The sequence below is a fragment of the Teleopsis dalmanni genome, chromosome X, assembly GCF_002237135.1.
Source record: "Teleopsis dalmanni isolate 2A chromosome X, ASM223713v2, whole genome shotgun sequence".
Lineage (NCBI taxonomy): Eukaryota > Metazoa > Arthropoda > Insecta > Diptera > Diopsidae > Teleopsis > Teleopsis dalmanni.
Window position 1 is genome coordinate 15275118 of NC_051848.1, and position 12357 is coordinate 15287474.

The 12357-nt window shown below is 30.9% G+C and overlaps 1 protein-coding gene across 1 annotated transcript in view; it reads left to right on the forward strand.

Annotated features, from left to right (window-relative positions):
• The first annotated feature begins 1100 nt into the window (after positions 1-1100).
• LOC119662149 (probable G-protein coupled receptor CG31760) overlaps positions 1101-12357 on the forward strand; it is a 29980-nt gene continuing 18723 nt past the window's right edge. Inside the window, exons 1-2 of the mRNA XM_038071707.1 lie at positions 1101-1582; positions 5311-5497. Of these exons, the coding sequence (XP_037927635.1) occupies positions 1109-1582; positions 5311-5497 (661 nt within the window). The 5' untranslated portion in view covers positions 1101-1108. The remainder of the gene's footprint in view (positions 1583-5310; positions 5498-12357) is intronic.

Sequence of the window (12357 nt, forward strand, 5' to 3'; positions counted from 1 at the left end):
TATTAATATTTACATAAAAAAATGTAACATACTTATATAGATGAATATTTTTCTGGAAATTGTTACTAACACCTTGAAGAGATTTCCAGACTCGACTCGATCACTTGTTCCGGCTTACCATCTGTACTTAAAGCATCTGTAAATACAAAAGTATGTTATTGTATACGCTAAAGTTAATTATGTACAATATACCATACCAAAAAGTGCTGCTGTCACATTCTCTAATGCTCTTAAGAACTTCTTGCCTTGGGTACCATTCTCCAAAATTCCAGGAAATTTTTCGCGTAATTGATTGTTTTTTAATAACGCGTCTCATTGATGCAGTCTATAAATAACGTAATAGATGAAAAGAAATGTATGAATTAGTAAAATTGTTACATGTGAATATATTAATAAGTTGAAATTGAAAGTAAGAAACATATATAATTTAACTTACAACTACTTCAACGGCAGTGATTTCTTCATTAAATTGAATTATCTCCTCCTCAGTTTGAATTGTAAAATTTTCCAATTGAAACAGCTGACTACCTTTTACCCCTTGCTTTACAATGACTGCATTCGCAGCACATTGGCCAATTAATCGTTCTTGACGCAGTAGCATCTACATAATACAAAACAAAAATTGCAATTATCATTTTAAATATATTTACTTAATTTTCCATATACTTACAGTGAGTTTATGTTAAATTATAAATTATATTTTATTTATATTTTGATTTTAAAAATTGTTCACTGCACGCACTTCACTAAAATCAAAAGCAGACTAAATGTATACAATGTAGGCAAAACAAGAAATTCTTAATACTCCTTTGCTTTTCTTCTTCATTCTTTTATAATTTCAACCCCGAAATTGCCTATGTCGAACACAAATGTCGAAAACAAAGAAAAATAAAAACGAAGAGCTATTACCTCCTCGCTTACTTTTTCAGCGCTGGCATAATGGTGCCGCTGGGTATATTCAATACAAAGGCTTGATGTTAACATTTTGCCATTTTTCTTTCAAAGAAAATTTTTGTTTACTTATTTTTACAGAAATTTCATATATTTCATATTTTCCCTTTTGTTTTGTCATTTTTTGCAGCAGCAAAGTTCCAAATGAAAAGCAACAATGAAATGCATGTTGACAACATGGCCAACAACAACCACAACAAAAACAACAAAAACAGCAACACCACCAATAAAAATAGCATGTATACAGTTAAGTCTTTGTTGTCAGCAACGGAATCAACTACACGTACAACAGCCAGAACAGAGCCTAACAAAACGAATTCAACGAGTTCAACTAAAGCAACAACAAGCACAAGACCAGCAGCAACAACAAAGAAAAGAACAAGACCAAGTGCAGCAAATCAAATTTATACAAAAACAAAACTACTGTTACGCCAACGCACCGAAAATGATTCAACTGCACTCAACTCGTTTGTCAACATTGTTTTCGGTACTTTTGGTTACATTAGCAATTTTACAAGTTGAGTATGCAGCAGCGTTTGTAGATGAAGCTGCTGCGTCAACGGCTACAACAACAAATCTCGCAGCATTAAAAAGCATTGTGCGCATTGGTGACGGCAGCATCATAACCAGGGTAAGTCACATATATAATGTGCATAAGCTCGATATCAGTTCCCGTTTGCTGATAAGCACAACAACAAGCGTATTTTCCACTTTATTTCATCTTGCTTTTCGTTTCGTTTCGTTTTGTTTCGTTTTGATTTTCATTTCATTTTATTTTATTTGTTTTGTGTACTGCAAAATTCTAAAATTTGTCACCGCCACTTTGGCTAAATATTAAAATATCTAGCACGGAAATGTAGAAATAAAAGGGGCGTTGAGAGGCACCTACTTACATATATTCTGTTTAGTGCATTGCACACAGCATTTTATAGGGGTTTTTATCGTTCGGTACTACCACCTGCCGACAATATGCCACTGATCGAACTGCCTGATGGAGTCTACTGAAAGCAGCTCAGTACAGACTCACTACAGTATCAGTACAGTGTCTTGATTCAACTCTTATCGTTATTAAGCATGATTTAGGATGATATTTTCTTCATCATAGAGTATATCCATACAACCAATACAAGGTCTCGAATTCCTTCAACAGGTTTAAAGGCCACTTAGGCTTCCTAAAACTTCGTGTTTAAACTTACCCCATCCGCTCAGCACAGACATGGTGTGCCCCACACTTGTTTACTATAAAATTTGTCACACATTACTGAAAGCTTTGACTTGAAATCGCCCAACAGCCGGTACTAAGGTTAGAAGAGTTTTATTGTATCAATTTCACTATTGATTACACAAAAGCCCTTTAAAGCTTTATACTAAAGCTTTGTAGTCCAGAACTAAAACTAGAAACGAACTCTTAATCTGTTCTGGTGACAGAAATTCCGTATGAAACACGTTTCTCGTTTCTTCTGCGCGTTATTAAAGCTGGACAGTCACAATGAATATGCCTAGTGTTTCCTCATCATCGAGACCTAATCTGTATTCCAAATTAACAAAAGTTCGTAGTTTATGAGGGTGATATTTTAGGTCATAATGACATGTAATGAAACCTGTTATTAACCTTAAATTACATTTTGAGAATTTTGGAATGTTTTTGTGTAGGAGGACGATTTAATCAGTGCTTTGCTTTGTCTAAGTTCTGAGAAGTCTTCCCAGTACTCTAGCCGCATATGATTTGTTTTTTACTGGCAGTTCTGGCTAGCTCATCAGCTTGTTTATTTCCCAAAACTCCCCTGTGACCCGGAACACAGTAAAAACTTACCTTATTCCAAGCTGCAAGTAAGTGTAGGAGCAAATAACACTCAAGGACCTGTTTCGACTTGAAAGTCTGAAAGACCAAGAAGACAGAGCTTTGAGTGCATCTGGCTGTCAGAGTAAATAACAATTTTCAAGCCAGATAGTACAGTTTTTTGATAATATTGAATCTTTCGTATAAATTCATTGCATGAATTTCAGCTTGGAAGACACTCGGCCCATTGCCACATACTACTTAGCACCATACTATTTGTCACACAATGTATGTGTAAAAAATTGTTAGATTCAAAAAGCTTTAAAGAGTTTTATATTTCTTCATTCAATAATGTTTAATGTATTCGATATCGACGAATAATTCGTAATAAAACGAATAACGAATTATTCGTGCAGTTCGAACTATTCGATGGAAACTCTAATATTCACATTCGCTGAATAGTTCGAATATCAGCGAATATTCGAATTAAGAAAGTAGTACTAATACCTACGTTTGTATGTATATGTTATATTCTCATGGATAGCTGTCACAAGTGAACATAAACATAAGTAAATTTATTTGAAACTAAGATTTAAAATTTAAGACGCTTAAGGCGCAAGCAGCATTCATACTTGACAGAAACAAGTGTACTTAACATATTTTGTAGTTAAGTTGATCTGACTGTTTATTATTCCTTTGGGTATTGGTTAGTGTAGTGGTTTGTTCCATGTGCTTCGTTTACGTTTAGGTGGTTTAGGTACTACTTTAAAAGCCAGAAACGCATTTTCCACTTAAATGATTAAAGGGTCATTTCGGCATGATTGACTTTTGTGAATTTTATTTATATGCGTAGAAATTTTGACATAGCAGCCGATAATATTTACAAAAAAAAACAATTTGTCTTATAATATATCGAAATAATGTTTATTTAATATTAAGCAATGAATAAACACTTATTTAAAAATTTTTTCGATGTTATTATTAAATAAAATGCATCAATAACATGTTTTATAAATAAACAAACAATAACAGTAATTTAAAATATTAACAAATAATTTGCAAATAGATTGTGTTCTCTATAACTTTCTAATCAGTGGCTTGACTTTAGATACTTTCATTCTATTTAATCATTTAGGTTATCAAACTTAATAAATATGTTTTTTCTTTCAAGCGGAAATCAAAAGCAAAAGATTTTAGATTTTAATTTTACTGACCCATTTAATAGTCGACATTATCTAAATACGTATAATAACACACTTCAAAAGCATATAAACCTTATCCTGGAGTATTTCCAGAAATGGAAAATAAAAACCAATAATGAAAAAACTAAGGCTCTGTTTATTACGCGTAAGTGGAGACAGAACCCGTCCAGAGTGAGAGTGGGATATATGATAATTAACTGGGAAGATAGCGCTAAATATCTCGGCATCACGTTGAACAAACGATTCACATGGCTCCAACATGTTCAACTGAAAAGAATTAGCTGTGCCAAAATTCGTTATCACCTCCAACCGAAAATATTTACGAAAACTGCACACTTACCAACACCGCGTTACAGAATCTCATAATGGTTACAGTCGTTAATAATATAATAAAATATGTTACTTATAATGTAAATGGATACCAAATTAAACAGCTTAGTTCGTATTAGTCCTTCTGTATGAAGAAAGGAGGATGCTTCTGCATTAAAATGATGTTGAAGTCTCTGTTTATGTGATCTGCAACTGTTGGCATGTTTAAATCTCGATGTAGGTCACTGTTGCGGGTATACCAAGAAATATTAGTAATGACTCTTAGCATCTTTTTTTGAAAGTGTTGGATTAATTCTCCATTTGAGGCAGATGTACAACCCCATAGTTGTAATCCATATGTTCAAACAGGTCCCAATTCCTGTTTGTAAATCATAATTTTGTTTTCCACTGACATAAGCGTATGTTTACTAAACAAGCCTTTTAATCAATTGAATTTCTAGTTTATCATAATGCATCAAATCATTTGTGTGACGGCCAAAGCATTTTCGAATCCCAAACCTCCATTGGGTGCAAACTAGTTAAACCCAGTAAATAAACTGATAATTTTTAATTTATTTATTATTTATTTATTATTACTTGAAACTCAAGTATATTTGATTAACCTCTCCGCCAGTATCTTTAATCGAATTCTCTTTAAATTTGCCTTTATCCTGCTATATTGGTGTAGTTTATATATACGGGTATATCACCAGTGTTAATCTGCTTGTGGTATTATAATGGCGCTTTGAATATCTTTTGAATAATTTATTTTTATATAATTACTTATTTAACTAAGCTATTATCATATTATTAAGTAAATACTTTTAAATGAATTATTTATAATAGAGAAGAAACACAGATTCCAAATAAAGGTTACAGAATAAGTTATAGAACATTTACTTATATTAATTTTTTTATTTTATATTAAAAATAATAATTTTTATAAGAATTCGTTATTAATCTTTATTTTATTTATTTTTCTTATCAATTGCCAAACTTACCCACAAAAAAAAACTACAAAATTGGTGTTTTCATACGATTATTGATTTTGATGAAACTTCATTTCAGGATGCAATTGAGCAATCTCTGGTGACAGTACATGATATAGCAACGGAAAATTTGGGCACATTATGTATATCAACACTGTATCGTCCGCTCCAAGTTCCCATTAATTCAGAGCGTTATGATAGCTCGAGACAAAAGGCTGATTTGGTGGCATCAATTCTATTGGATGTGGGCATAATACGACACGGGGGTGAGTACTGTAATTAAAATATATGTAAAATCCGTTTAAAAATATTAAAATATTCACATTGTATTAAGTTTTATTGGCAAATAATTATTTTATTTAAAAATGGCTACGCCAAATTGGTATTATTTAAAAATGGAATTCAAAATTTAATATGAATTATTATGTAGTTCACAAAAGGCATATTTATTATAAATATTTTTATATAATTAATATGAAAATATAAAATATGAATGCAATTTATTTGACAACTCATATCACAACAATATTCAAAAACATCCCATTTTCATATAGACACAGGTATTTACGCCAGTTACTCCCAAAATCAAATTATTAAAATGTAAAAAATTCATTTAAAATTCTTATTGAATTACATATTTGCTTAAAAAATTAATTTGCATAAAATATGCCCTTTGTATGTTATAAATTTTGTTTAATATAATATTGTATTGTTGCCTTAGGTTTTTTGAATGTTAGACTTTAAATGCATACCTCAGTTAAAGTTGTTCTGTGTTTTTCCAAACATTTTCCTCTTAAATTACTTTTTATGGACATATCAATATCCTGATTTGGTTTAACGACCGCTTTATCGTCCTGTAAATACGACCTGTACCTACTGCAAAAGATGCACACAGCTTCAGCTGAATAAATCTTTTTACTTCGTTAATAATGAAGTCTACGGTATCGGATATCTCATATTGGATCATATTCTGGAATGTAAGCATTCGTAGAAAAGTTTTGAAGAAGCAACACTGCAAAGCATGCTTCTGTAAGTTAACGAATTCACAAAAAGTTCTATTCTACAATAATATTTGCTACAGAACACTTTAAAAAGAATTTATCTCTCAGTGAACATTTTTTGCAGCATTCAGCTAACAAATAACTTAAATGGTTTTAAAACAATGTAAAAGTAAAAAGATACTTCAATTAAAAAAACCAAATCAAAAAAATTTTTTTTTGAAATTAATTAAATTCAATATTACAAATTTCTTTACATTTCTTAACATTAAATAATATGTAATCCTCTCAGAAAAGCATCACATAGATTAAAACTTTTTTTTTTATTTTATTTTTATTATTTAAATTAACAACAACTAGTCACATTGACTAAGAAGTTATTTTTTAATTTAATTATTATTAATTATTATGTTGAGGCTAGTTGAGTCAGTGCACTTGAGCACTTTTACTCTCTGTTAACTACGATGCTTCTTCATAATCCCTCTATACGCCTTGACTGGATTATGGTTTATCACTTCATCAGACTAAGCAATAACTGACCTCAGATCTGCATACCTCCCCGAAGAGTGTGTAACCATTCTGAGATACGATAGCGCGGTATTGGTCAACCTGTCAGTTTCGTAAATAATTTCAGGGTTTTATCCTGAGGATGAGCATGTGGATTTGAGCTAGTTATCTATCTTCTTGCTGGTTGAAACGTCTCAAAAGATCCTTTGCGGCTTAAGAGTCTGCGTGTAAAATCGCAAAGTAACGCCTATGAAAGTTTCTATAATTGAATATCGTGGTGTTTAAAAAATAAAATTTAAATGAAAATGAAATCGTAAAATATATTTTAGTTGTTTATATTAATAAGAATTCACAGAACAGACTTATATGTTCAAAACTGAATGCTAGAGCAACAAAAAGTGACGGTTGTATTATATCACAGAATAACAGTTCTAATATCGATCAAGCATGTATGAAAATTTCAAATAATATATTAAAAGCGTTAGATGAATCCATCGGTAAAAAAATAAATAAATCAAATTTCATGAATCGTAAATAGAAACAATCATTCTGTGATGAAGTGATATCACTTGGGACTCATCATTTAATTAACTATGAGTTCTTTAACACAGCTAAAGCACACAGCTATAATGAATATCAAAAGGTGCGTTGGTAAAATTTTTCATTAAAAATGGAGCATAATTAGTATAGAGAACAGAAATATGGGATATGTTCAGATATCGCAAGAAACCAGTTAATAGTTCTGTAAGCTTTCCAAATATTAGCATCAAAGAATAGGTAGAAAATGTATTTAAAATCTTTAAGCTATTCAGCATTTTGTCTCTCCAATATGATAAATACTCTGTTACTACAGCAATTGGAAAGTAAAATTCATAACTCTTTCCAGAGTATAAAGACAGATCAGTGACGACTGCTCTAAGGTGCGGAGGTATAGGGATACACCTTAATATAATTTGCAAAATGTCAAAGAAAATACATAAGTTCATTAAAATATCTTTACATCCAGAATTAATATTTTCTATTACATAAAGATACACATATATATTTTTAAGGAATAAGCAAGAACAATTAAATAGAATTGTCTATGAAAACTCTATTAATTTTCTTCTTTTAGCTTCTATAGTAGTTAGGAACATTTCTATATTATTTCGTGTTTCCCCCTTGTGTGCGGATTAGTTGGCCGCACATTCATACGTTGCAAGTGTCTTCGATTTCGTTTGATCACTGTATAAACATGTATGGCTCTGATTACAAACCCTTTTGCTTAAAAAAAGTTGCTTTGATGTTGTGAGAAGTATGTAAAAAGTTATGTTTATACCATATAGTTATAATATTTAACTTATATATATATATATATATATATATAAATTAATAATTTAATTTATTTAATATGTTATTTAGTTGTTGAAATGTTAAATGTTATATTGTGAATATTTTTTGTCTTATCTAATATAGTTATTGTTAATAGAACATCTTATCGATTTAAATTTATCATTTTTGTCACCCTTCCATATTACATAGGGCAGGCGTAGTCATTGAGACAGAATTCTTCCACTATGTGTAGAATTCAAACATATTTACCATGTGTGACTATATACGTATAATATAAAAATTAAACATATTCATAGAAATCGCATTAACTTTACAATACTTTCAGGACTAATCAATCTGAACAAAGTAATCGCCTGTGAGAGAGAGAAGTAAATAAGTTCGTCATTTTTTCACTCATGTCTCACTCATTTCTTTTAAATAAATTCTTAAATACTTTTCATACAAATTAAAATTTCAATCCTTATGTCCTTAAAATGTAGTATTAGTCGTAACTCTGTCTGTACTTTAAGTTGTTGCTCAAAACTCAATTCCCAAAGGACTTACGTCAATGACAGCTTAAAAAAGCAAAAAAGGCAAAAAATTCGAAGAAAGCAAAAAATTTTGCAGTCTTAACTTATTACTTACTCTTCGCCTCCATCCCCCTCCCCATCCGCATAGAATCAAATTATTTGTTGCAAATACATAGTTGAATATTTTAAAACATAATGAAAAAAAGTAAGACAACGAAGAAAAGAAGTCAAAAAACGCAAAAACGGCAAAAACGGAAGGATTGAAAATGTTAGTGAAAGCGTTAAGAAAATATTTTGAAAAATGTCAAAGAATAATCAACACGAGTATGAATTCTTGTTAAGGGCCTAGTGAAGATGGATGATGGATGGATGGATGAATGAAAAAAAACACCACACACACACACATACACTCAACCAACATACAACAGTACACATGATATTTACTTCGAAGTTTTAGGTTAACTTCTTCTTTTTTCAATATTTTTGCATTTTTGGTTAACTCTGCAGTGCTAGGCTAACGATTGCCATTGCCACAGCCACTGCCAGCGCCACTGCCAGCGTCACTGTTAGTGTAACAGTTGCTGTTAAAATGCTGCTCCCACGCCATGCAAATACTTCTTTCTACGTATATATATGGAATGCATTCAGGCGTCTAATGATGTTTTGATAGGATGTTCCAAGACGTTCTCTTCGTACGGCGCGATAAATTGCATTGATTGTGAGCTTCACAATTTTGAAATAAAATTTTTGTGTTATTTTTTGTGTTGTTTTTTGTGTTCTTGTGCTTTCTCTTTTCTGATACATTTCGGAAGCATTTTTGCTTACTTTTGCTTTTCTGGTCGTCTTCACAATATTTTGATGTTTATTATTGAAAGCGTTGCTGCTGCTCCTTGCGCTTTTATTGGTAGCGTAGCCTTTTAAGCTGTCATTGAAAATAGTTCAACACAATGTTAAAATGTGCTCAATATTATTAACAAAAGAAATTTGGCTGGAACTGTCTTCAACGCCCACAACAAACACAAATTTCGTTACGCTTTATTTATGTTTATTTGTTTATTTGTTCGACTTGCCGCATTTGTATTCAACTCAGTGAGCTGCCAAAGTACTACAAAAATATTCGTTAGATACTCGCACAAACATATATGTAAGTGTAAACAACAGGCAAGAAACCGAAATGGAACTACGTTCAGTCGAAGTAGAATTTAAGGAATCACAACTATATCCATAGGTTTCTTATATCGTCTAACAGAAAACTAACAACTTTTCAACAATGTAAGCCCTTTATCGGTAACACTTTCATTCCCACACTTCACTGTTTCACTGTCTTTTATTTCCTATTATAGAACGATTTGTTTTGGTCCTCCAAATAGATTTGAATTTTCACAATCACTTCCTCATTGGAGCTAAAACATCCTTATTAGACCTTTAAGCAAGTATTAGTAAGAGAATATGATTTAGAATATCCAGATTTAGAATATTCTTATTTTATAAGGAAATATAATAAAACTTTCACAGGAAAGTAACAAAACTCCAGAAAAATGTGCGAACATGAAAAGTCAAGTATAGCTTTGGGTTAGTTGGTTAAGGAGTGCTGACTCTGAGCTTCAAATTTGGCAGGGTACGAGTTCGATTCCTGATACTTGCAGTCTCAAAAATTATTTACGAATAATTAAATACAAGAATTATTTCTAAGACCATTGATAATGGGTATTTGACAATACTCGAAACAGCTGTAGTGTCAGCCAAAAATTCAATTAATTAAAATAATATAAAATGAATTTTTGTTGTTGTTATTCACTACTGTTCGAAAAAACCTTTATAGGGAAGTTAATAAATTAATTTTTAATGGAGCCTGTTTTCTCAATTATATGAAACACCCACATTATCTTTTAATGCTTTATAAATTTCTCAGAACATATCCAACTCACACTACCGGCTCTTAAGTAGTATTCTTAATAAAAAATAAATGCTATAATACTTCTGCTGAGCTTGATCCGGACATCTTATATAGTACTTCTAGATTAAAAATATGTAGGTAAAAACATTCCCTGATATTTTTCTTACGGACTATATGTATTTCTAGTAAATATTTTCTTTTAACTCATTTATTCCTATTAAAAAAAATTTATTTATCATCATTTAAAACACAAAATGAACTTCAAAATATACCCCGAAAATATACCCTAATTAACTTCTGCCATCAAAATACGAAAGAAAGTATTTGTATTTTGAAGTTGCAATTCTTGTATTAAAAAATAATTTTGCTATAACAAAACGATAAAACGAAACTAAGAATGACATTTAGTATACATATAGGAAAAGCTCTGTTTACACACTTATTTGTAAATAAATTTTGAATTACTTTTAAATAGTTCATTGCATATTTTTTCATAGTAAATAATTGCTTAGAAAGGAAAGGAAAATTGCTCTAAAATGCTTTTAGGGACTTACAACATAAAACGCTTCAAAGATTGTGGTATTATTGACCGGTCACTGTAGATTGAATAAACACCTATCGAAGTTAGGAATTCAATCCAACTCAGACTGCAGATACTGTAGAGAAGAAAGAGAAACTGCATACTAAGTGCTTGGAGAGTGCCCGGCACTAATGCGCAAGCGAAAGAAACATCTAGGAGGATTTTACATGGATCATAAGGATTCAAGACTAGAAAATATAGACTCTGTACTGTCTTTCATTAAAGAAATCGAATTTTTAGAAACACTCTAATCCGACTAAGGGGCACAATAGATCTTTTAGATCGCAGTGCACTATCCCTTCTTTTTTAATAATAATAATAAATGACTGCTTATAAATGTCTACTACAACTGGCTTGAATTGTAGCTTGTAACTAAGTTAAAAATTTATTTTAAATAAAAATAAATTTGTTGCTAAATTCTGGTAGCATACATAATCGAACATCAAAACAAATTTATTCAAGAAAGTCAAAAGGAAACCAAAAAAGGACTTTGTCACGCAGCGTAGAAAAGTAATCAAAAAATTCTTAAAAATAAAAATAGCAAATGGTGTTACTGCAGTACATATATAAGCACTTTATGTTATATAAAAATATTCATATTCATTTCAATATATCCATTTATTTGACATAAATAAATTTTAAGTTAAAATTAGGGCAGAGCTCTTTACTTTCATAAAAAGTATACACTAAGATTGATACTGAAGAATTCTGAGGAGCTGCATACAATGATGTCGATTAAAGTACAAAGCGCCTATAATAAATGCTTTCCAGATAGAATGAAATAACTTAATAAGAGAACAATAATAATGCATACATTAAAGGTTGAAATTTGGCAGGGTATGAGTTTAATCCTTGGTACTTGCAGTCTCAAAAAATTCTTTACGGATAATTAAATCTATGAAATATGGTAATTCCAAGACCAGTGATGAAGGATATTTGAAAATCTATACTCAAAACAACTTGGCCAAAAAGAAAGCTTCTTGCGCAACAAATCCAAAACAGAACATGTTAAGTGTAGTATATAGCACTATTCAGTGAAATCCACAAATCTTTCACATCCATAGTGAGTCTCATCGCTAAAGAAAATCTGAGGTGAAAAATCATCACCCTTTTTATAGTATGAGTCCACAATTGCAGCTTATTCAGCGATTATTAAGTGGTTCTTATTTTCTCATTCTTATAAGAAGACAAATTTCAGACCAAACATATGATGCATTCGACAACATTTTTATTTGACATTGTTTGCTGAAGCAGTGTTGTCAAATTAGCACCGCGAAACGGATATTACGTCACATATCGTGTT